General features: G+C 44.2%; 1 protein-coding gene across 12 annotated transcripts in view; it reads left to right on the forward strand.

Annotated features, from left to right (window-relative positions):
• The window catches only part of KALRN (kalirin RhoGEF kinase), an 856,470-nt gene that overhangs the window by 678,888 nt on the left and 150,620 nt on the right, over window positions 1-26,962 (forward strand). For 10 of the 12 annotated variants that reach the window (XR_014450786.1, XM_083153542.1, XM_083153544.1 and 7 more), the window contains 2 exons: window positions 20,288-20,559; window positions 23,138-23,239. Coding sequence is in view for 11 of the 12 variants with exons in the window: in XM_083153542.1 (XP_083009668.1) it covers window positions 20,288-20,559; window positions 23,138-23,239 (374 nt within the window). In the remaining variant the exon portion in view is untranslated. The remainder of the gene's footprint in view (window positions 1-20,287; window positions 20,560-23,137; window positions 23,240-26,962) is intronic. The other 2 variants (XM_083153543.1, XM_083153548.1) reach the window with 1 other exon arrangement.

The following is a 26,962-nucleotide window of genomic DNA, read 5'->3' on the forward strand; positions in this document are numbered from 1 at the left end:
GGGTCTTTATGGCTCTTACCCGTTTAAAGACCCGTTTTAAAAAAAACGGGTCGTTACCCGTTTAGGCAGTGGGAAAGCAGCATAACAGCCACCAATCACTCAGCAACAGGTTTGTTATTTTTGAATAAACCAGTCCAGTATACTGGGCACAATCCTTATCCACTGTCCTTATTCTGTGTATGTAAACAGTTGCTTCTTTTTCTGTATGCTGGGTGTTATTTAGACCTGATTGCACTGTTAGGAATTTGCAGGCCAGGTGATAGATAGATTGCGCAGGATGTACGTAGGTTGATTAACAGAAAGGCAGCATTTGGGGGTGGTAACCAATCGGTTTATGGGAGTGTTAGGGAAAACACAGATGTGCCCATGCGTTTGAAGGGAAGATGTGTGACGTTAGCTCTGGCCCACAAGCAGCCAGTTTCCATTGCAGTCACCGAGTAAGTTCTGGGCTATGCACAGACTGTATACATTGGAAAAATCATCTGATGTTAGCAGCTTGCTAGAGGAACTGCAGCGAATTGCAGATACAGCTAATTTTCTCAAGCCGTGTTAAGCAATTTGCAGGCTTGCACAGGGCAGGATTTCACTCTGACTGGGCGGCGTATATCTGATCGCAGGGCTCTGCAATTTAGCCCGGCAGCTAGGTCAGTTATGAATAACCCCCATTGACAGCTGCACAGTATAACACTCTTGTACTTTATGATGTGTGTAATTATAAATTTCACATTATCACTTCTCTTCTATGGCTGGCTTTAATTCTTCTTAGTATGTTCAGACTGAGCCACTGAAACAACCCTGCTGCTTCATTGCTGCAAAATGGGTTTTAAGGGAAGATGCAGATCAGTGCAAGCCTTGATCAGCTATCTGTTGTGTTGAGTTGTGGAAGGGTCAAACTGACTCACATTTTCACAGACTGGGAAAATAATTTGCTGGTGAGGGAATTCCATATACAGTAGATGTGTGATACGGGATAGTGATATTTTCGCAATTCACTTTCAGATTTTACACAGGAATGGCCTGCATTTCCTGGGCGTACCCATGAAAATGATGGGTGTGCCCAGGAACATGCTGGTAGTCCCCATGTGAATGGGGGTGGCCACCTGCCTTTGGAGGGTGTACTGCTGACATAACCGGATGTCAGCTGCCCACCCTGTTCTTGGAGCAGGACACTGCAGAGGCTGACTAAGATTTGTGAGTACTACAGAAATAATTTGATAGGTGACCATCGAATGATTTTGGGCCTGGACACAAGCCTGCAAATGGATATTTATGCAAAACATCCATAGCAGTGCAGTGGGGACATTTGGTGCGTAGCAGGGCAGTGTTACATGGCTTGCAAAGCAACGAAATACTGCGGCTTTGCGAGCCAACAAGAATCAGGGCCGATATGTCTTCTATTTTGTATTCTGGTTGTGATGCTCAGTAACTGTCCTTATTCTGTGTATACTGTATCAACAACTGTACAGTATCCTGTTTCTTCTGTATGGTGCGTTTAATACTCACTACAGTATCTGTTTACTAGCAAGATACAGTTTGTGAAATCCAATGCACACATGCAACCTTTGGCTGGCACATCTTTCACTGGGTGCATAGGGAGAAGGTTTCGGAAGAAATAAAGCTCCAATGCTTCACACGTCGGAGCTTTGTAAATCGATCAGCACAGCAGTTGCCGTAGAAACTTATGGAGACTGTTTTCATAGTAGATCTGTGGGATACTTATACCCCTTTCACACCGGCCATCCGGCATTTTTGAGTGCCAGGTCATTTTGCCGGGTGCAGCCTGATCCCTATGCAAATTACCGGTTAAAGCTTTTCAGCCAGGGAATTTGCTGAAAAACCCAGGTGTGAAAGGGCTATTAATGTTTGCCAGGGCCGTAACTAGGGGGGGGCTAGGGGGTCACGCGCACCGGGCGCTGGAGGGGGGGGGCGCAATACTTTCACTCTCCCCAGGGACTCAGTTTTTAAAACTGAAGGGGTCCCCGAGGACGCGCTGTGCTGCACTGAACCAATCACTGCAGCGGCTGCCGGGGACCCAATCATTGCTCAGTGGCCGCCCGGCAGCCAATCACTGCAGGTTTTGTCAGTCGCACACAGACTCGTGCGTGTGTCCTTTGGCCGCCTGCCCCCCACAATGTAAGTCTAGCGAGTATGCCACTGCTGAGCGCGGGGGGACGGGACGCGATGCGGCTATGAAATCTGACAGCCGCTCTCAGAAGAAGAGGTGAGCTCGCTGTCAGCGCAGCAGGGGCCTGGATGTGGCTAGAAGAGCAGCTTGTCAGCTCTTCCAGCCACATCCAGTCCCCTGCCGCACTGACAGCCTGCTGAGCAACATGCCAGCTTCTCCAACCCCTGGGCAACGAGCACAAAATGCTTCCCTTCCCCCCAGCAACGGCCATAAAATGCCCCCGCCCCTTATGGTGATCCCCAAGCACCAACCAGCATGTAACCCCTACATCAAGCATGTACCCCCTGGCATCAAGCATGTAACCACTGGCATCAAGCATGTAACCCCTGGCATCAAGCATGTAACCCCTGGCATCAAGCATGTAACCCCTGGCATCAAGCATGTAACCCCTGGCATCAAGCATGTAACCCCTGCAAGGAGCATATAACCCCTGGCATCAAGCATGTAGGTAAGCAGCACTTATGTGCTATAATATATACTGGGCATTACGGTGTGTGTTATAATGTGTACTGGGCATAACGGTGTGTGCTATAATGTGTACTGGGCATTATGGTGTGCTATAATGTGTACTGGGCATAACGGTGTGCTATTAATGTGTACTGGGCATTATGGTGTGCTATAATGTGTACTGGGCATAACGGTGTGTGCTATTAATGTGTACTGGGCATAACGGTGTGTGCTATAATGTGTACTGGGCATTACGGTGTGTGCTATAATGTGTACTGGGCATAACGGTGTGTGCTATTAATGTGTACTGGGCATAACGGTGTGTGCTATAATGTGTACTGGGCATTATGGTGTGCTATAATGTGTACTGGGCATAACGGTGTGTGCTATTAATGTGTACTGGGCATTATGGTGTGCTATAATGTGTACTGGGCATAACGGTGTGTGCTATTAATGTGTACTGGGCATAACGGTGTGTGCTATAATGTGTACTGGGCATTACGGTGTGTGCTATAATATGTACTGGGCATAACGGTGTGTGCTATTAATGTGTACTGGGCATAACGGTGTGTGCTATAATGTGTACTGGGCATTATGGTGTGTGCTATAATGTGTACTGGGCATTACGGTTTGTGGTGTAATTTGCTTTGGGCATTACGGTTTGTGGTGTAATTTGCTCTGGGCGTTATGGTTTGTGGTGTAATGTGCTCTGGGCATTACGGTGTGTGCTGGAATGTGTACTGGGCATTACGGTGTGTTCTATAATGTGAATTGATACTACTATGTGACCACACCACTCCCCCCCCCCCCCTCCCCCCAAAAAATGCCCTAAATTTTTAGCGCGCGCCTTCGGCGCGCACTATCCGTTTACTGTCACCCCTTCTGCTGTCTGTAAGCACATAAATGGCTTCTGATTAATGTTTTTCTTTCTGTGCAAAACCAAATGCCAAATGTGTGCCTGCTTCTGAACAACAAAACAAAAAAAAAAATATATATATATAATTATTATTTTTTTGTTCCTGGTAAAAAGTCTGGGAACTTCACAAAAAAACGGGACGTTCCCGGTATAAACGGCACAGTTGGGAGGTATGGAACACACAAAAAATGAATGCATCATATGTGCTAGATCTCAGGAGTGGATATGGAATTCATCAACACACACAAGCTATCAAGTCAGGACCGGTGTGTTTCAAACAACAACAACACCACACCTAATTTTATTGCTTTCATTGAGTATTAATGAAAACACATCCTAACATTATGGTGGATGTTTTAACAAATTACAATCTTGGGCCTTTGACACAGCATAAGACAACATTTTACAGCAATTTTGGAAATTAAAAAACACCCACGGGCAACGCTGGGCAGGGCAGCTAGTGTAAAATAAATTACTGGAGCAAATAATGTCAGCCAGGAGACACAACAGCATAAGATTAGATTTATGGTGTGTACACACGTTACAATCCAGCATGAGATTTTGACTATATAGTCAAAATCACATCAGGATCGTATGCAGATCACACAGGTATTTTACCTTGCGATCCTGATGCGTGCTCCAGGCAGGGACAGCACAAATTGCACAGCCCAGATAGACAGGGCAGCAATAACTATATAGTGGAAATCTAATGAAGATAGCATGAATTGTATGTAAATAGTACAGAGTTAGCAAAGGAATCTCACTGTGTGTACACCAGTTACAGTTTAGAAATTCATACCATAATGGTTATCGGGGGTCAATGTTTGTGCTGTGCTAAAGGCAGAAAACCAAATTTCTGCAGTAGTTTAGTCTGATTTCTGTGCGCACCTCAGGAAGGGTGCGAGAATAAATCCTCTGGTCAGGCTTAATAGTACGGCCCATAGAATAGCTCATTTACCTCATTCCTCTATAGGTGAATATGTAGTTAGATCATAGATGAAGGGATTAGCAGCATTACAGTTAAAATGAATCCATATTATGTGGAATTTAAGTAAGTTTTAAACCTGATTTGATTTCCCTATAATCTACATGAGATGTCTTGTGTGGTGTTCCTATAGGGCCAATCCACATTTACATAAGGGACAGTTGCATGAGTTTGTTTAACAAGTGTTTTTTTTTTTTTTTGCTATGGTTTAATTTAATAATTTTCCATTATACCCAACACAATATTACAAAATTGAGTTCTCGCTGACTGTACACGCCAAGTCCAACAGGTTTATTCAAGAACAAGGATATGTAAGGTGCTTCTGGGTTTCATCTTTTAGGACCTGGAAAACGGCTAGATCTGGGAGGTGCAGACAGCACAATGCATCAGAGATAGAATGCGGAAGAAGTGACTAGGCAGGTTCTGCCACATTCCCTCACCTAATGACCTGAGCTTCCCACTACTGGTGACAATCCTGTGTGTCATGACACCAAGGACATTAATTAGTGCATAAACCTGCAATATCCCTATGGCTATTATGTTTTTACAGGATGTCTGCTAGTTGATAGATAAGTAGTAAAAAGTAGTCGGTATTACTCTTAGCCCACTGTTTGCACTCTTGTCTACTGAATGAGACAGGTGCTGTACACCATCAGAGAAACTATTCCTCTAGTATGTGGTTAATAGCTCACTCTGTTAATAATTGTCAATATAATGAGAAATAAAACTATGAGTATATGAGCTTTCATAGGAAAGATATAGGGGGAAATTTACTAAAGGAAATTTGTAAAAAAAAAAGGTGTATTTGTATCCAGAAATACACTTATTTTGACATTTACTATCCTGAAAATACGGCAATTCGTATTGATAGCACATCAATACGACTACTAGGTTTATGCTGTGGAGAGGGTTCGTATGTGGATTCGTATTGATGTGGATTCGTATTGATAGCACATCAATACGACTACTAGGTTTATGCTGTGTATGTGGATTCGTATTGATAGCACATCAATACGACAGGGTTGCCGACTTTATTATTCTCCTCTTCTGGAGAAGCCCGGAGAGCAGAGTTTCAATAGCCGCTCAGGGGGCGGGGCTTAAGAGTGACATCACTAAGCCCCACCCCATGATGGTAAAACCCCAAATTCACGGATCTCAGTGGAGGGGGCAGGGCTAAAATGACGCGATTAAGCCGTTTTAGCTCCGCCCCCTCATCTGAGACCCGAGGATTGCGGCATTTTAATGCCGCGATCCAGGGGACAGCGGGGGTCCCCCCTGAATCCGGGAGGGTTGCCCACCCTTCCGGGGGGCCGGGAGGGGGTCCCGATTTTCGGGAGACTCCCGGAAATTCCGGGAGGGTCGGCAACCCTGCAATACGACTACTAGTTTATGCTGTGGAGAGGGTTAGGGTTAGGCTTGAGGGGGCAAGGTTTAGGCTGCAAGCAGGGTGGGTTAAGGGGGTAAGGAAAGAGGGTTACGGTACTTACAGGGACCCTATCAGGATCCTCCGTAGCGGGATGTTAGTGTCTGTCTTTTGACTGCCAGCATATTCACCGCTGGGATTGTGTATGTGTCCTGCCCATACAGTATATTAATTCAGCAATAAAGCAGGTTCTCTTATTTATTTTCATATTTACCCCTATAAAAAACATACTTAGTATGACAGTACAACTACAAGTTCTAGCATGCACTGACTGACAGACTGTCATGTTGTGCAGGAAACTTTAGTTTTTAAAAAAATGATGATGTTCATGTTTTGGATTATGTGGCTTATTTCAAGTTATAGCTAAAAGTTTATAGTTATTTGCAAGAAAACTAAAGTAACACCTTAAAGTTCAATGTAACAAGACAGCAGCGGGGAGCTCCGTCCAGGGCCGTATTTCAGTGCCATAGCGCCCCTAGGCACCAAATTTTTTGCCGCCCCCCCCCCCCCCCAAAAAAGGGCTGCAGTTCCCGGGTCGATCCCTGGCAGCACAAAGCCGGGGGCGGGGCCTGATCCCCATCTAGCTGCTGCAGCCACAGTCACCACCGCGCAGGGACGCCTGCTCGCGAGTCCCTATCTGGCCGCCGACGGGTCCCGACTTCTGCCTCAGTAAAGGTCAGGCAGGGAGGAGCTGCAAACGGGTGGGGAAGGGGACCATCGCAGGGCAGCTAAACTCCATCCCCAGCGCCGGAAGCACTATACTGGCTGCTATTCCCCGGCGCCGGGTGCTCAGCAGCAGGACTCGTTCTCCAGCGCCGAAAGTGCTATGCTCCTGTCAATGACATGACAGGGCTGCCTCTTTCTGGCGCTGGTCAGCACTTGATCCCTGGCGCCGGTACACAACTTTCCAGACGCTGCAGGCAGAGCTAGGGGAGGGGGGCGGCTCTTGCCGCACGGCACAAAAGTCATTTAAAAAAAAGTGTCTAAAGAAAATCACGCCACTGCTTGCCGCCCCCAGCAGGTGCCGCCCATAGGCCTGTGCCTTACGGGCCTAGTGGGAAATCCGGCACTGGCTCCGTCACCACGAGGCGCATGAGCGTCTCGTGTGGGGGCTGGCTTGAAAAGATGGAGCATCCTCCTAGGTCTACAATTAAGCATCTGGGCAGAAATGCACTTTAATGTGCTACGATAGTCCCATAGGTCTACAAACATTAGGTCGACATGTATGAAGGTAGACATGTCAAGTAGGTCGACACAAGCATTAGATCGACTTGGGGTTTCTCACTTTTTTGAGCCGACAGGTGGTATTTCATGCCCTACCATCCACTAGGGCAGTGGTGTCAAACTCATGGCCCTCCAGCTGTTGTGGAACTAGGCATCACAGCATGCCCTGCCACAGATTTTATGTAATGGATTGCTAAAACTGTGGCAGGGCATGCTGGGACGTTTAGGTCCACAACAGCTGGAGGGCCATGAGTTTGTCACCACTGCACTAGGGTGTGGTGGGAGAATAAAATAGTGTGCTCAAAGCATGTTGAGCCATGCAAGGGGATGCAGTGATACGTTTCAGTGTCCATGTTGACTGAGTCGACACTCGAGACAAAAAGTGAAACGCCTCATGTCGCCCTTTTGACTGTTGACCTTCCCCATGTTGACCTAATGACCCTCAGTCATGTCAACATTAATGCATGTCGACCTAGTTGGTGTCTATCCAATGATCCATACCCTTTTTGAAGAGCCACTGCCCACAAACACCAATACACTTTCAATACACGGTACAGTACTTCTAATTGCGTCCAAAAATGCTACTGCAACTCTGTATGAATTCAACGGGAATGCATGTATAGTGCAACTTAAGGTTTATACACACTGGGCGATTTTGCTTCTATATCATTAAGGTAATTGCCCGAAAATACTGAAAATACCAATTGGTGGCTATTGATAATTATTTTATTAGTTTATTAAGAAATTTGGTTCAGGAACTTAATACTGTACATGTGAATACACAGTAATACTGCATGTGTGACAGGAGACTCATATGAGTAACATCATCTATTCACCTCTGTCACATGCAGTCCTGTCCTCAGTAAAATGTCATTCATCTCCTGATTTTCTCTGCTGCTGGTGAGTATGCTTATTTCACTATATAACTCTATAATCTGTAGTAGGGATGGTTATCCATCAGTGGGTTAACCATCATAAAATCGACTTTGCCATCAATGATTTGCACCAATCGAATGCCATCCCTTCTGAAATTTGGGGTGAAATTTAATAGGATGAGAGATTTAGAAAGTGAGAGATTTGATACAAAATATCCAGTTCTTTTAAAGCTGCAATCATTTACAAGTAGATGGGAGTAGAAATAGGGGACATTGTTATATCGGACCATGCGCCAGTGTGGTTTGAGTTGAAATTGAGATCTGGAAAAAAGACCTCCTATAGTTGGAGGTTTCCAGACTATTTACATCAGTCAGAAGAATTTGAAAAATATATGATTAATACACTGCAGAATTACATAAGGGATAATGAGGAACATACTCAAGACATAAATCTTTTTTGACAAGCTTCTAAGCCAGTGGTAAGGGGACAAATTATTTCATATGTTAGTTACCAACTAAAAAATTGCAATCAAAATACAAACAGGCAAGTGAGAGAGTTATGCCCCTTTCAGACCGCACAAATTAAACGGTATATTGCCGTTTCTTTACCGTTTCAAAACGGTAATATGTGCGGTCTGAAAGGTCCAGAGTGAATTTACCGTTTTAAAATAACCGGTATTTTAAAACTGTAAAAAAGCAGGGTCTTACATGTTTCAGACCCGTTTTTTTTTGCGGTCTGAAATGGTACCCGGGCAGCAGTGAGCACTATTGGTCCCCAGTGCCTGTATATTTAAGGAGCCGTCTATGCACATATGTGATTAGCCTCTCATTACATATGTGCAAATGTAATGCTCGGCCGGCTCGTTAAATATGCACTGCGCTGGCTCAGAGGGACCAGGGCAGAGGGGACCTGGCTCAGAGGGGACACCCCCCCAATGTGTTTAAGAAAACCCCCATGCACCGGTACCTTGTGCCTTACGATCCCGGCTGTCGGCTCCTGCTGCTTATAAAAAAAAGTGACTTTCGGGAAAATGGCTGCCCCATAGGAAAGACTGTTTGAAAAAAACTGTCTTTGGTATGGGGGCAGCCATTTTCCGAAAGTCACTTTTTTTATAAGCAGCAGGAGTCTGCACAGCCGGGAGGTATCGGCTGCACGGGGGGCTTTCTTAAACACATGGTTGGGCGGGGGGTGTTAAAACTGTAACACGCTGACACACAGCGTGTTACAGGGGGGGGGGGGTTGCTGAAGACCGCACTGGCTTTGATCCTGTATTTGGAAAGTTTCCAAAAATGGGTCTGCCAGTGTAAAAAAACGGCACTTAAACGGTAATATCCCGTTTAAGAGATGTGGTGTGAAAGGTGTTTTACCTGGCAAATACCTGGTCAAAGCCAGTTTTGCGGTCTGAAAGCAGCATTAGCAAAGCCTACTCAGCCCTGCTGAAAGATCCCCTAGAACAAAATAGAATACTGTATAAAGAAGCCAAAAGGGAATATGATCTCCTTTGTGCAGAAAGAGCACAAACTGATGTGACATTTCAAAAGAATAAATACTTCAGATGGGGGAATAGGTCTGGAGTAATACAGAACACAAACCTATAACAGAGATTAAAATGGAGTCAGGTTCATATACCACCTCACCAGAAATAATAGAAAAGGCCTTTTTGGCATATTTTAAAGATCTTTATATGGCAATGCCAGACGAACCTCAAAAGGGACAGGACCTACTGCATCAATCTAACTTACCAAAGCTTAGCGATCTGGAAAACGAAAGATTAGAGGCACCCATAATGGAATTGGAAATAAAGAACATCATAGAGGGACTCCCAATGGGGAAAACGCCAGGCCCGGATGGGTATTTGGCAGCCTACTATAAGATAACATCCGTGCTGGTGGTACCATATCTGTATGGCCTGTACAATTCCATTATAGAGGGCAAGGCGGCCCCAGAAACATTTAATGAAGCTTGTATAATACTGTTGCCAAAAGCAGATAAGGCTGGTTTCTTCATATAGGCCGATATCCCTATTAAATCAAGATTTTAAGATTTTTTAAAAATTTATGGCTCACAGATTGCAAACCGTCATGCCCAATCTAATTCACTCAGCACAAACGGGGTTTGTAAAGGGGCGACATTCTGTGACGAATGTCCGAGCGTTGCCGGCAGTCATCACTCAGATCCACTCCAAGGAATTAAAGACGGAATGGTCCTGAGTTGTGACGCCATAAGGCATTTGATAGAATATCATGGCCACATTTAATAAGACTTTTAGATCACCAAGGGTTCGGATTAAAATTCACGCATATGTTTTAAACAATCTATAAAGACCCCAAAGCGTATAATAACTATTAACTCCTCAAACTCCATGCCCTTTCCCCTGTTTATAGGGACAAGACAGCTAGGTCCCCTATCGCCACTATTCGTTAACCTGGCAATAGATCCAATTTTAAGATATCTAGACAAAGTTAAAGAATGGAGGGGTGTTACAATAGGCACTGAAGAAATAAAAATGTCAGCTTTTGCTGACGACCTATTGCTTTACTTCTCAAACCCCAGAGAAGCTATTCCCAGGTTAACACAAGTACTGGATAAGATGGAATAAATTACAGACTTTAAACTGAATTATGTGAAAACCATGGCCTTTGCAGTAGGGGAGGAAGTAAAAAAGGGATGGGATGGAAAATTTCCATTTATATGGGCACAAAACCAGATTAAATATTTGGAAATTAACATACCTTCAAATGTGGATAAACTATATGAATTGAACTATACCAGATTATTTGGTCAAATAAGTAGAGACTTTTCTAGATGGAAGAAACTACCTCTTTCATATACAGGGCAATGCCATCTATATAAAATGATCTCATTTCCAAGGTTTCTATATCTAATTCAAATTATCCCCCTAATACCAACTAAACAAGATATCAAAGCATTTAATACAACTCTAAGCAAATTCATTTGGGCAGGAAAAAAACCCAGAGTGGCATTGTTTAAACTCCAACAAACAAAAGAGAGGGGAGGGGTAAATCTGCCATGCTTAAGAGAATATGCCTTAGCGGCAAATTACAAAATCTGGATAAGTGGCAGAAATGTATACACAAAAAAATCAAGGGAACAAGCCTTTAGTTTAGGGAATTAATAGCACTACTACGCACACATCCTAGAGAAATAGAGCCAGAATGTAAGGGCCGACAGCGGTGAAAGGGGAACTGCCCACTGACTCTATTGCCCCAGACTGGTGTCAGTGAACACGTGCAGTTTCTAGTCTTCTCCTGTAACTGCCCCGGCTGTAAGGGCGAATTAGGTCTGACCAGACTCCATTGCAGTCAGGTCTTATGGGAGACAGCGTTTTCACTGAGGCAGACCGGGAGCAAGAGGAAACCTATCTAACCCAATAAGGGCAGGCTAAAACCACCTAGGAAGGCCCAGGGGGAAGGTACAACCCAAGACTCTGCAGGGTACTAAGTTGGGACCACTTGCAGAAAATATACACAGTGTTGGTGTGTACCCAAATGCAACAATGCACAACGGTGGTATATAAGTTAAATGCAAAGGTAACAATACCCAACGGTGGAATATAAGTATATGTAAAGGTAACAATACACAACGATGGAATATAAATAAATGTAACAGCAACACAGAATAAACTGCGGGAGAACCCCATACTTATCTGTGAGATGGTAGCCACAGAGGAAAGTCAAAGATCAGCAGTGCTGACCAGCAGGGCTCCTGACAAGGCACAGCCACGCTGGCACGGTGACACTGTAATGTTGGATACAGGATACAAACTGGCACTCTGGTAGCAGGGATCCAAACCAGGAACCGAGAACACTCTGAGATAAGGCTGCATACAGAACTATAACCGGCGCCATGGTAATGGAGCAAGCCCCTTAAAAAGCAGTCACCCCGCCTACAGGCATGGGTGACGTAAATTGACCGCAGCTGTGCAGCCCATGATCTGAATGGAAGCTCGGTGCATTGCTTAGCAACGTCCCCGACGCTTCCCTGTGCTGCTGCACCCTGAGCGGCGGAATTTTGGGTCGTTGCCTAGCAACGTCCCAACATTTCCGCCCAGCACAGCTTGATGATCGCTGGGGACGCTGCTGTCCCTGCTCCCGCAACGCTGGAACTGTCAGGAGAGCAGAGGCACAGCGACGCCTACCCCGGCGCCTGACACACAGAAATATCTTGCTCAAAACTACATGGGAAGCATGGAGAATATTACGCACAGAACACAAAAATATATATCTGTATTTTTACCACTATGGAACAATTAGACTTTCCCAGCTCACAGAACACATACATGTTTTCAAAAATGGTACAGAGGTGGCCTATGTTATGTGTACCAATTTATAGATGGGATGAACTTTCAGCCTCTCACTCGATCTCAACTACAAATAAAAATATCGAGATTTGGTTTTTCCTCTATTGCCGGTATTACAGGCCCTTAGCTATGTCACAAAAACAATACAGGGAATTAAATTAAGAGACCAAAATAATAAGTTAGACGAAATAGTGAGAAAAGGTACATTAAGCCCCTCCACCTCACTTATTTACGCACCTTATAGAAAAATACTTAATATAGAATCTAATAATATAGGATTATGTAGATGGGAACAAGACTAGATAATATTCTTCAACTTCATGCATGAATGAGCAAACAATTAGCAGCAGTCACACTCACAGAAATTAATCAAAAAAATTCACATAGAGTTTATTATACACCTAAATTAAGTTTTCTTTCTAAAAAAAAACCCACAAATTCAAATGGTTTCAAATGTAGTTTATAGATTTATTATTGAATAAATTAGTGGCGGTGTCAAAAAAAACGATACTGGCAAGTTGGATAGATAAGACACCTATTCCATTAACGCTAATGCTGTCTAGAGTGCAAAATTTATTTCAAATAGACTGGGCAGAAAGTACCCTAAACAAAGAAAAAGAGGGAAAAAATTGGTACAGGTAAGGAAGCCTTCTATAAGAACGTTAAATACAAAAACTAAAGAAGCCTTAAAAAAAATGTTTCGAAACAACATTATGGTACGAAACAGTGAGAGTGACCAATCTTAACATCTTTGAATAGAAAAGTATTTTAGAAAATCGAGTTCAAAACTTGGGAAGGTAAACTGATAAGATAGTAAGCAAAAAAATAAAAAATACCAGGAGAGTTCGAGATACAGAATGTTAAATAGACAGAGGAAATACCAAGGAGGAAGATTTTAAATATAAAAATCCTTTTTTTGATATATAGTATGTTATAATATGTATTGTTATAATTGTTATGTGTTATGGTGTGTACACATGGTCGACATGCCGTGCGATGCGCGTCCCGATGCGATTTGATCGCATCGGGACGCGCATCGCACGGCATGAAGGAAAGAAGCGTACGTAACCGATACCTGTCACCAGGTGCCGGGCAGGGGCACAGATGGCAGGGTGCTGCGACACCCGGGGCTGCGGTACAGCAACAGCTTCCCCCCCCCCCCCCCCATTGCATACATCAGAGGCCACACCAGTCTATACGGCGGACTTCCTGATCACTGTGCATCAGCCCTGCAGCCCCAGGAGAAGCCCCTCTGGCCGCCGGAGCTGTGTGAGTATAAAGGCACAAAGACTATATAGTGCAGATCTGCACTATATAGTCTTGGCTGCCCTCACTAAGTCACTGCCGATTTGCGCTCACTCGGGAGCGTGCATCAGCAGCGCATCGGGCTCGCAAGCCCTAAAAAGTACACAATCAGCATGCGATATGGCTTCTGATGTGCACTATATCGGCAACATCGGAAGCCATATCGCCCCCGTGTGTACACACCATTAGATTTGGAATATGATTAATAAAATGTTTGAAGAAGAAATAACTTTTCTGTGCACGTGCTGCACTGTCTATAAAAAAATAAATAAATGTTTTTGCAATGTAAATGATTGCCGCTTTAAAAAAACTGGAGATTTCTTACCAAATTTCTTACCTTCTGAATTTCTCATCCTATTAAATTTCCCCCATGGTGTGGGGCTAAGTTCTGTAGAGACAGACAACCAGACTGCTGTGGATGGTTGAAAACTATCCAATCTCTGTCAGCAATGGTTAGACCATCAACCTTTGTTAGCAAACCATCAATGGTGATTTAACATCTAGATTAGTGATGGCTAACCTTGACACTCCAGCTGTTGTTGAACTTCACATCCCAGAATATCCTGCATCAGTTCTAGCAGCGCCAAATAGTAAAACTGTAGCAGGGCCTGCTGGGATGTGTAGTTCAACAACAGCTGGAGTTGTCATCCCTAATCTGTAGCTTCATGTTGCCTACATTCCTCTCCTCAAAGTGATGCTGCTCTTTCATATGCAATCTCATCAACACATCTGTTATATCCAGTTACACTGCTGGGGGACCCTGCTCCTTTTACTATGTAACTCACAGTTTGTGGCTTTCTTCTGCCTCCATTCCCCTTCTCACATCATGTCACTGCTCTTTTCACATGCAGCCATTTCCTCACTAACATATCACTCAGGTCATGACAAATCTCATGCTATTTATGTCAGTCGCAATTGTCAGTCACAATTCAGTGTGGTTTTTTTTGCTCTAATAACAGACTATATACATTGGTGGCATTAGTGGGTATGCATAGGATGGCATTGGAAGAGCAAACATACCAGATTGTTGTTCTGGGAGATGAGCCAAGAATCCAACTGCTGCGCCATCGCTGTTTGCAATGTGGAAAAACGTGGCGCTGGGGGGAGTGTTTAGGAAATGACAGTCAAATAGGCTGGGTCGCACGACGGTCGCCCCGACGGACGGCAGCAAATTACATACAATCTACATACAATCAGTCGATATTGTATTTGGATTGATGGAATTTAGGGGAAATCGTCCTGGTGTGTACCCAGCATTACTCTCTGCTATCATGACACTGTCCCTGCTACATGCGGTCTTGTCTTCAGTAGCATATCACACATCTATTTTTATCCTCCTATTCTGCTGTAAGCAGATCAGTATTTGGATGGAAAACAGTGCCCAGGTCACTTCAATTCTTGAGACCATCCCTTACCAGCAAGATTTGAATGTGAATTACTGTACAAATGGTGGTCCATTATCTCACTGTATTACAGTACATTAGTATTGGAATAAAGCTCTGAGATCAGTGCTATTCTATTCTCCGATTTCTGAGAACCCTATTGTGATATTCCACCCCAAGGTGCAGAGTAAAGGGCCAACAGACAAATGTTACACCCAGCGGGACCAAGTGTGGGAGATCAGATAAACCATCTAGTCAAAGACCTGGAGATGTGTAAAACAAGACCCAGCTGGTCTTAACAAGGACCAATGGCATCAAATTCTCACTTCAAAGTGCAGACCTTTCACCATGAATAATACTGCATAAAAAAAGTCTGACCTAAGCCCCTTTGTCTCAGGAGATCAGCCATTGGCACCCCTGCTGATCTTGGACTCTAGTAGTTTTCACAAGATGACTGATGCTCTGTCCTTGTGCTTTAAGGTGCATACACAGTGGGTGTTTTTGCACACCATGTACAGTATACACAGCAATGGACCGCTTTCTATAGCCGGACACTATGAAAAGCATTCCACCCCATCACTCATCTGTTGGTATTACCAGCAGATGATTGTCGGTGGCTAGTAATGATGCTGGAGTACACATCAGCGCTCATCGATGGGCCGTACACATCGGGCGGCTTATGAGCTGAAAGCAGCTCAAACTGAAAAACTGAGCTGCTTTCAGTTTAAAATGGCCCAGGCTTTCCCTGGTTGCAGGCATGTGTTTCTTCTGACCCCCACACGCACACACTGTTTATATCTCACCTTCACCAGCATATGCAGTAAACAGAGTCACATTCAATTCGTGACTTTTGGTGGAAAGTAATCTATAGTAAAGTTTCCAATATCTGCAGATATTTACAGTTTAGTTGTTGGGGTTTAAATGATTCATGGCAGAGTGGGTGGGCAGTGGCGGGTGACGAGCGGCGCTGCTGTCGACATATGATAATTCATGTCTGCGGTGGCGGCGCTCGTCACTCGCCGCTGCCCACCCGCTGTGCCATTTAACAGAATGTCAGCCTGCCTGCCGCCGCACAAATCCGGCCCTGCCCCCCCCCCCCCCCCCCCCCCCTGTGCAGCCGGTACCTCCGTAATTTGCGGATCCCGGCAGTGCTGTATAGTTGGAAGCACTCATGAAAAAAGTGTATTTCAGAAAATGGCTGCCCCATAGGAAAACCTGTTTTAAAAAACTGTCTTTCGTATGGGGGCAGCCATTTTCCGAAAGTCACTTTTCTTATAAAAAAAAGTGACTTTTGGAAAATGGCTGCCCCCATACCAAAGACAGTTTTTTAAAACAGGTTTTCCTATGGGGCAGCCATTTTCTGAAAGACACTTTTTTTCATATGTGCACCCGTCCATACTGCAGTGCCGGGATCCGCAATAACTGAGGTACCGGCTGCACACGGGGGGGGGGCACTGTAGTTAGTTGGGACAGTACAGGGCACATCACTGCAGCAGCAGAGCACTGCAGTCAGTTGTGACAGTACACTGTAGTTAGTTGGGACAGTACATTGCAGAGCTGGCTGGCTTTGACCCTGTTTTTGGAAAGTTTCCAAAAACGGGTCTGCCAGTGTCTAAAAACCGCACTTAAACGGTAATATACCGTTTAAGAGATGCGATGTGAAAGGGGTTTTACCTGGCAGACCCGTTTTTGGAAACGTTTTCAAATACAGGGTCAAAGCCAGTTTTGCGGTCTGAAAGCAGCATAATAGACAGAGACGTTGCATAACAAGGGAGAGTAGCTGGATGTGCAGTGGAAGCCGCTGAGGGGGTATCACCGTCACAGCAGCCTCATTCGCATAATAAACATATGCCTGCATGCCTCTATACTGTACCATATTAGTGAGGCTAAATAATAACTGACTGGCCTGTGTAAGCCTGCATGTGGCAGGACACAGTTGCCAGCAGTAGTTATAGGGAGAAATCTTAGAGTGAAAACGGCAAGTTACATATGCACATTACCCCAGAGAAACAATAAGGAGAAAGGGGAAATCATAGCAGTGTTTGCATATGCAACACCATTGAAAGAGTGCCAAAGTAGCTTGACCATATATAAGGGACAACTGCAATACATACATGCACTTGAGACAGAGCAATCTTGAATATCTGCCCCTAAGATAGAAATAAGCATGTAAAATATTAAATCTAGGATTTCCCCTACCACCACAATAAATAACACAACCACAGGCATTGTTTAAAAGTGTTTGAGAAATAAATAGAAAGGAATATAAGAACCATATATCTCCCACGAAAAATCTATACAATATAACAAGGTCAAAAACTAAGTATCATAAAACCGTTACAATTGAGAACTGGCAGTGAGCCCAGGAAAAAAGATCAAAGATGAAGAACACATGAATGCAACAATACAAAGTACAGAGAAGTGCTAAATAAGATACATACCAACAGGGAATCAGGCCTATTTTTTGTTAGACAACAAAATAAAGAGAGGATTACCTAATTAAGAGGAAACTGAATAAATATGTAAATAAAGTATATGCTCATTTAAAAGGAAAATAAGTTTGGAAAACTACTATGGGTACATGACACGTTAATATAAACATTCAATTAACGGCACTAAGAAATCAGGACTTCACAATCACATTTTTTAAAAAGCACTATTTCTTACTTTAATGCACTTCTTTACTTTATTTTTGTGAGAGGAGAAATTATATAAGAATATAAATAAAGGTTAATTTTTAATAAAATCACCTTCTCTCAAATCAGTTGAATGGACCGCATAACAATACCAAGAGTGCACCCGAAACATCTCTAACTTTTTCTTCCTTTGCTATATATGTATATATTTAGAGAAGAGTAGCACCGCATTTGCTAAGATAAAAGGATAGATACACAAAGAATAGTGTAAAATAAAAATATAAGAACACAGAATAAGCAAAAGGAAATTGTATGTAGTCCGCACAAAGGAATACTCAGTGCGGAATAGACAAACACCTCCTCCAAAACTTCAAAAGCTGTTATCCCCTGAAATGCTGTATTGATAACTGATTACATTTAGGAGGTTATTCTGGTTGGTGCGTAACTTTCCGAATTCTTTTGGAGCGGACCGCACGCCACGCTGTGCGGACATTGTAAGAACAAACGCCCACAGGTCCTCCGCATTCGGACGGACTCGCTCTCTAAGAAGAGGGTATGTTTTCGGACAACATCCAAACCGTGCGTGTGCGGTGGCCACACAAAGATTCTGCACGGTCTTACAGCGTCAGAACGGACGGGAAGCAGGCCGTACGCACCAATGCGGTGTATTTCCGCAAAACTCACGACTATTATCTGAACTCATAAATCTGTCACATGACACACTTATGCAATTAGGCTATTTTTATCCCCAAATGTGTGGTGTTATTGCTGAATGTAAAATTATATTATTGGTACCAATTTCTGACCATTGCTTGCAGTGTAAATGTGGGTAAAATAGCAAACATGCAGTGATGTTTTAACTTATCTTTGTGTCTTTAAGTAATGGTCCCTTTAGGCAGCAATGCTTCCAATTGAAGCAATGAAAAGAGTGTAATTAATGAGTAATGAGTAGAGGAGTGGATTGTATTGTATTAAGGTGCGGGCGTACTAATTGGGCGAACCGAATGCCTAGCACATGAACAAGTGGTCTCTGCAAAGTGAAACTTCCTTATGAAGACCGCATATTTCATGCGTGTTGGTTAGTTTGCAGTCGGTGTGGTGTCCGAATGCATGCCTACCAGAGTTCGTGCACTCCCTCGTGTACGCCCATATCTACGCCCAGTTTTTTCCACTTTGAAACCACGCCCTTGTGTAAGTCCGAATGACGCCCAAAAACGCCCATATTTCCCGAGTCAATTCGGTGGACATTTCTCTATTAGTGAGAACGAGTACGGAGACCATACGTGGCACATGCGCATAGCTTTGCCTACGCATGCGCAGACGGCTAAAAAGCACCCTCCGAAAGAATTCGGAAATTACCGCACCAAGCAGAATAAGGCGTGGATCCTTATGCTGACAATTTTTTTTGGTTTATTAGAAAACTCTTTTCAATAAGGTTCTCATTTATTCTGGTAATTGTTTTATCCTGGAATCCCTGGAGGGAATTTAATCATTGATTCTTCTGTATTAATTAAATATTGTTACACTATGATCTACTTTTCTCTTCTGTTTCATATGATTGTGCCGTCAAACTGAGGAATGATTTTAGATTAATATCTGTACAAAATATCCATCGAGTGACAGCTCCAAAAGGGTTGTATATTTTCTTTATTACATCCATGTAAAGGTGGAGGCGCAGAAAACGAATAGAAATAATATGCACTGCACTCACACTAATGAATCAAATCAAGCATCATCCTGACACCGTAGACTTCCGCTCCTGAAATGGGCATAATAAACATGGTAAAAGCGGTTTCCTTGTGAAGTACTTGCAGCTTATTCCTATAGATTTATACTTGCCTCACATTACAAAGTGGCCATTCCCACAGCATCTCAGGAACCACTGTGTGGGAAGTGTGGTCTGTAGTGGAGGGATTTTATATTCCCAGTGCTTTTATTTGCTGTCATTATTTTCATTCGGTAATGTATATACTGTAGTATCTAGGAACTATCATACCTGTTATATCATTTCCCAGTGTCTCCTGCAGAGCAGGGCATGGTGGTACAGCTGTGTATACAGAACAGATGTGTGAGCAGATAAGTATATACAGAATATACGTTACACAGACCTACAGCTCTGTGCACTGACACTTGAAATGTTGGGACCACCATGCGACTAGGGACTGGATACCAGTGTTGATATCTACTTCCCACATCATGGTGTCTGTAGAGCTCAGAGTATATACAGAACACGTACCTCACTACCTCGTCCAGGGACAACCAATCAGGGACGGACTTCTGGGGCCCAACTATGGACCCCTTGGTACTGCCCGGTCATAGGCGACTTTTTCATGTGTCGACCATAACCATGTCAACCTTTTGCTTATTGACCTTTTGACCATGTCAATCATATGTATGTCTGATACATATGTATGTCATATGTATTGACCATGTGGTGTCGACCAATTCTAAATACATTGGATGGCATTACTCAATCATATGTGATAATGTTTCAGACATACTCTCTACATTGTTTCTTTCTATATGTAAATGGACAGATAGCCCTGGAGCCTGATATATCTTCTTCTTTTTTTTTTTTTTTTTGCAGATGCGTTTTCTGTCTCTACAGGAGAGAATGGAGGAAAGACCGATTCAGTGGCCAACTTGCAACCACAGTCCTCCCTGAATTCCATCCAGAGTTCTCCAGGCCCCAAACGATCTACAAACACACTGAAGAAGTGGCTGACGAGTCCTGTTAGGCGCCTTAATAGTGGGAAGACTGAGAGCAACATCAAGAAGCAGAAGAAGAGAGAAGGCCGTAATCTTGGTTCCCCAAGAGTTAATGATGACATCACCCCTCAGGGTGACAGTGCGGATGAGGTGAGACAGGTTACATTTTGGAATAGCCTGACTAGGGGCCAGATTCTCTAAGCTTCAAAAGTGATAAAATAGAGAGTTATAAACAGCCAGCCAGCCAATCAGCTCCTGCCTGACATTTTCCAAACACAGTCTGTGACATGGCAGGTGGGAGCTGATTGGCTGGCTGTTTATCACTCTCCATTTTATCACTTTTGAAGCTTAGAGAATCTGGCCCATTATCAACTGTGATTTTCTTTTGTTGGGTTTATTTTTTAATAGAACAAAACTTGAAGAAATTGCTGCTAGCTTGATTTACATGTCATGGATTTAACATCTGCGTGAAAATATTTTAATGTGACGGTAATACTAATGTTTTTTTCAAAATAGGTATTATTGATAAGAAACTGTCATATTTTAGTAATAATTGTTTTTCATAATATCCGGTGCATTATGTAAGTGTTGTAAAAAATTGATTGGTACACAAACATACAGATGTAGCCTCGCTCATCTATCTTGTTGGGCCCACCATTCTGGCTTCTTTGTCCTGCCATGAGAAATGTCCTGTTATGGCATACTATGGCGAATGCATGTAATTATACTGCTACGCAGCTGGTTGCGATTGCTACACTAATGAAAACTATAGTACAGTGTTTTGGATGGCTATTTGAAGCGCCATGCCATTTATCGGCCGTCTTTGCTTCCGCTTTACTTGTATATACCCATTAGGGTGGGCTCCCTTGTGGCGGTCTGCCACCATTTTTTAAATATGCTAAGTATTTACTCTCAGGTGAAATCACATAATTTTTGGGGGAGGCCCATAAAACGCTGGTCGTTCCCCTGCCACCATCCCCTGCTCTCCCGTCCTGGAGCGAACGGCTCCGCAAGTGTGAAACTTGCCAAAGCCGTTAGCTCCGGGGATTTTCATTGGCACATGCGCAAACCTCGAACATTGGGGATGGGGAGAAATTGATCATATAATGCTGAGGTGGCAGTTGCAGAGAAGAGCAGGTCAGTAGATAAACAAGGCAGGAACTCGTTTGTTACTGTGGTAGCTGAAAAAGTCTGGACCTGGAGTGCTGGATTTGACAGTGCTTGAACAGTAGATTGTATGCAGGGCCGGCGCTACCCACTCAGCAGCTCCTGCAAAGCAGGGAGGCGCCATGCTGAAAAGGCGCTGTCTCCCTCCCTGCTCTGCTAAAGCTGCCTCAGCCCTCACTGTCACTGCCTCCTGCACGCCGCCCGCAGCGCCTGTCTGACATCGGGCGGCAGTATGGAGATGCTGAGCAGCTCCCTGCACCGCGCACACACTGTCCTCCTCCTGCGACCTGCCCCCTCTTCCTCACGGACACTTGCGCTGAGGCATGTAGCACTGTCTGTGAATGCCTGGATTACATGTCATGTCCGGATCCGCCCCCTACCCATTGCTCCCTGCACCTGTCAGCTGTCAATCAAATGACGAACAGGCAGCAGCGCCGCCTCCCCTTCCTTCCCTCTTCTCAGTGTGCTGTGCCAGTGCCACTGCCAGTCCTCAACACTCCGCCCCCTCTATATCCTCCCCTCTTCTTCCATCTCCTCCTTCTCTCCCCTCGTTTCCCCCTCAGTCACGAGTGCTGCACATACTTTTTGTACTGCTTTTGGATAGCATCGCACACACATTGCATTCATGCCGTGCGATGCGATCTAGCCCATAACGTATGCGATTCTCACAGCATGTATGGGCACCATTAGTGCCTGCAACATTTTGCGGACACAGCACTGAGATGGTGTATGCATACATGTACATGCACCCGAGATCCTCCATAGGATCGCATGTTGCATACACTCCCACAATCGGGCTGCAGCTTGTTGCAATGGCAATGTGAAAGGGCGCAAAATGTATGGTTTGCAGGAGGGCGCCGGACACCCTAGCACCGGCCCTGATTGTATGGATTGTATAGATTCTATGAACCAAAAACTGGATATACTCTGTAGTAAAATAAGAAATGCAAGACCGGAATGGAATATGGAAACTGATTTGGGTGGTGCTGATTATAAACCTGAACCAGGAAAGCAGTATCAAACTGAAACTGTCTGTGCAGCTTGTGGGAAGGCCTGCACAGGTGAAGACACAGGTCAGGTGTCAGAAATGCTGCAGTAGGGAAAGATGCACTGTGCTGGAACAGGTTACTGTTTGGAAACCATCAATAAGCACAGGTTAGCTTCACCCATTGAGAACTAGGTAAACAGCAGTAACAATGCAGCGGATGGTTTAACTGCATGGCTTCAGGATACACACTACTATGGAAAGGTGATGTACAGGGATTTTGTGTCACCTGTGAAACCAAATCCCTGGAAGCAGGCCTGTTTTCACACCGCTGGCAAAAACACATAGGTTTCTTGTTCAGAGGTTACGCTGCAATTTATGACATATATGGCATTTACTATGAACGACTGACAGCAATGTAACCTTATATACAGTAATACTTTGTAGCATGTTCCTCGCTAAATAGCTATAAATATTGAGCGGATACTCTGTAAAACATTCTTCATAGCAGAGTAACCCCCAAGCTTCTGCTTTTTATCTCATTGCTTCCTGTCAATATGCACTTATTCATTTCAGAAGAGCAAGAAAGGATGGGACGAAGAGGCAGATGATGATTCCCACACTCCTCTTCCTCCGCCAATGAAGATCTTTGACAATGAACCTGTGCCAGATGACAAGGTACTTATAATGCTTCCTATGCAGATGTAATAATACCAGGCTGCATAATCTATTCCAATGAGAAGATCTCAATTAATACTGTGATATACTCATTTGTAACTTGGGACTTTTACAGAAATTTGAGCACTGAAATTAAAGCAATTAATCTGACTCCTACAGTAAAGCCAGGTACACACTAGCCAATGCATGTACCTGACAATACAGGCTGTGGCCCACCACCAGGCTGGGTGCCAGCATTGGCAAGAGCATACACACTTGCCGATTCTGATAGTAGGTGGGGCCATGCTGCAGCTCCAATGTCTGAACTGTTCAGATGCGGAAGGGGGTCGTTAACAATGCATGTAAAAGTTCATTGTTAACAGAAGGGCCCTTCAGGGTGATATCTTTTACTATCTCGTCTAGTGTGTATGGGGCTTAAGTGCTTTGTGTAATATAGTTTAGAAAATCGAAGCAGATACGTGATTGGCAGCTATGAGTTTTGTGTGCATCAATTTAACTCAAATGTCATTAATAGTACTGGTGTTGAATAAGGGGGCATAAACGATGGGGTGAGTAGAGACCGTTTTTTAAGCAATCTCTCTAGATATTGTGCAAAGATTGTTTTAATTGGCACTGCAGTCCCCTGGGGTGTGTAATTTATATTTGTGTCTGCATATACTGAATTCATAATAAATAAGAGGGCACTCACTGGATTTGTTTGTAGCATAAAGTTTTAATCCAACATACCAGTTCAATAAAATGTTAAGTACATCACAGTGGGCCGTGGCTGACATTTTTGTCTGCCTTCAGACCTTTTTCAAGCCCCCCACTTCTGTCTCATAAAGTGCATAACTGACCCATACAACATGCGAACCTTAAATGCCCCTCAGATACACAAGGTCATGCCCTTCAGCTCCAGGTTATTTCCAGAATAGGAATAGGCCCCCCACATACTATATAACAAAAACGTCCACCCATATTTGTATAGAGCAACATCAATAAGGTGTCACTTACGGTACTGTATGATCCACAAATAGTGGTTCCTATCCAGACACCGTGCCTGCACCACCACAACCCAATGGTTTCCAGGTGCATAATGTGCTGCTTTCTGTTCTTCTTGCGTCCAGCGTGACACTTCCGCCTAACTGTGAATGTAACCAGGTGGAACGCAGCGCCGGGAGTAGGGATGCCAATCCCGGTGCATTTTTTCAATCCCAGGATTGAAAAATTCTCAATCCTGGGATTCCCGGGATCCCAGGATTGGCATCCCTAAAGGCATGTCCTATACACATACCCACACCGGCTGACCTGCACATTTACTTACATTAGCGGGGGGCGGCCGGGAGTGGGTTTGGAAGTGAGTGCAAGTGCACCTCCTCCTTAGAAGACAACAGGCGGAGGAGAAGAGGCAGACGGGCGGGCGGAGGAAAAGAGGCAGGCGGAGGATTGAAATCCCGGACTTTTTGAGGCCAAATCCTGGGATCCCGCCGATCCCTGGATTGGCCATCCTAGCTGGGAGTCCCTGTGCTTGCGTTCTACCCATGCACACGTGCTGCGCATATTATTATTGTTCTCTTAACAAACTAGATCATCTACTGTATTTCAAATGGATAAATCATATAAAATGATTGTTACCACTTCTAATTGTTATTATTAATATTATTATTACTGTTTATTTATATGCTGCCACTACTACATAAATGAGCAAAAAATAGATAACGAATTATAGTACAAGACAATTTAGACCAAGTACATGGTAAATAGGATAGTTGCATCAAGGGATATATTCTAAGAAAAGCACATAAGGAGAGAGGGCCCTACTCATGAGAGCATACATTCTAAAGGGGAAGGTCAGACACACAGGAGTGACACAGAAGGAGTAGAAGTACACATAAACAGAAGGTTAGGATGAGAGCTGGTTGGTTTTTATGCAGGAGGGTGGGAAGATGATCAGCTCAGTCTTAGATATTTTAATTCTAAAAAAATGCACTGGGTCATCCAAGAATAATAGATAGAGAGACAGTTGGAGATATGAGTGAGGATAGAGGGAGAGAGATCAGGAAAGGAGAGGAAATTGAATATTATCAGCATAGATGTGATATTGGAAGTTGAGTGAGTGAATGGGCTCACCCTCAGAGGCATAGCTAGGGTGGCGCCGGTGGAGCTTGTGCTCCGGGCGCCATAGGTTTTCAGGGCACCCCCTTGCTGTATCATGTGAACCGCCGCAGGCATATCTAACATTGCCTATCCATTCATTGCGGTGCAGACATACATTCAGCACACCAGTCTCCGCTGCCCGAACAGCCCCCGGTGATGCAGTAACCTGGCGGGGCTGGGGAGATGTAGGGAGTGTGAGGTGACTGGTAGAAGACTGCACTAACAGCCAGCGAACGGAGCTTCCAATCCACAGCCGCAGCGGCACCCCGTGACGTCATCACCAGGCGCGGCTGGGGAATTGCCGGGTTGTGAGCTGAGACCCTGGAGGCCGCCCACTGACCGTGCTTACAGAAGCCGGGAAGCGCCCTGCGAATAACACAGACTGAGCCAGGCACCCAGCCCTGACGAGGGACCGACTCCACGGTGGGGGACGCAAATTCCTAAAGGTAAACCAGGGGTGTACACTGAAGGGAGTAGGGACGCCAGCTCCCTGCAACACATCCCCTGGTGTACCACAGCACAGCCTGGTGTTACCCTGGGAAGAGACTCCTTGCCTCCATCAGCCCCACCGGTGCCCCATTTCTTAAACCTTATATGCATGCTTTGTCATTATTTTATTCACCTTGTATTTTGTGGCATTTATTTACCTTTGTACCATTTGCAATATTTTTTCAATAAATCACAGCCATTACACTGCAATGAGAGGGGGGAGTGAGGGGGGTGCCATGACATGGGCCTGCTCCGGGTGCGCTGGCTGCACCCTACACCACTGCTCACCCTGAGAGGACGTGTATAGATAAAGAGGAATCTTGAGAGACACCTGCAGTCAGTTGAAGAGCAGGGAGAGGTGGAGTCTATAGAGGTACAGCTGTGCATTTTCAAAACCATGCAAATACAAGCATTAACAATGATAGTCAAAGTTTTTGCAGATGTCAAAATATTATTATGGCTAAATATCCAGATTAAGCAGCCAGGAGTTGTATGTTGTGAGGATAAATTGAACTCACTCAAAGTAGTACTTTGGTTTTCAGAGTTGTGGTTGTTTTCTGTCCTTCTGTTTCACTGCGGTGTAATGCCAGTATAATGCTGCATTTATGTTTACATTTTGCCAAAATATGCACTTCAAAAATATTATGCACACAGCTCGACCATGCACACGGCCCCCAGCCTATGAAATGATCCCTAAATGCAGAAACAATGCAATGAAGATAACACAGGGGGTTATTCTAGTCCATTCTTTCTGACAAAATCCTTCTTAGATGGACAAAACCATGTGCACTGCGGGTGGGGCAGATGTAACTTGTGCAGAGAGAATTAGATTTGGGTGGGGTTTTTCTTCAAAGTGAGATATATATTGAAGTGTAAAATCATACAGTCAGTATTTACCCTGCACAGAAACAAAATAACTCACCCAAATCTAATTCTCTCTGCACATGTTACATCTGCCCCCCTGCAGTGCACATGGTTTTGTCCATCTAAGAAGGATTTTGTCAGAAAGAATGAACTAGAATAAACCCCACAGTTACCTAGAAAGAGCACCTTGTTCTGAGCTGGTTTGCCAAGCAGCAACCCAAGAAAAAAGTGACA

Source organism: Crinia signifera, chromosome 7 (assembly GCF_055691185.1).
Source record: "Crinia signifera chromosome 7, ASM5569118v1, whole genome shotgun sequence".
Taxonomy (NCBI): Eukaryota; Metazoa; Chordata; class Amphibia; order Anura; family Myobatrachidae; genus Crinia; species Crinia signifera.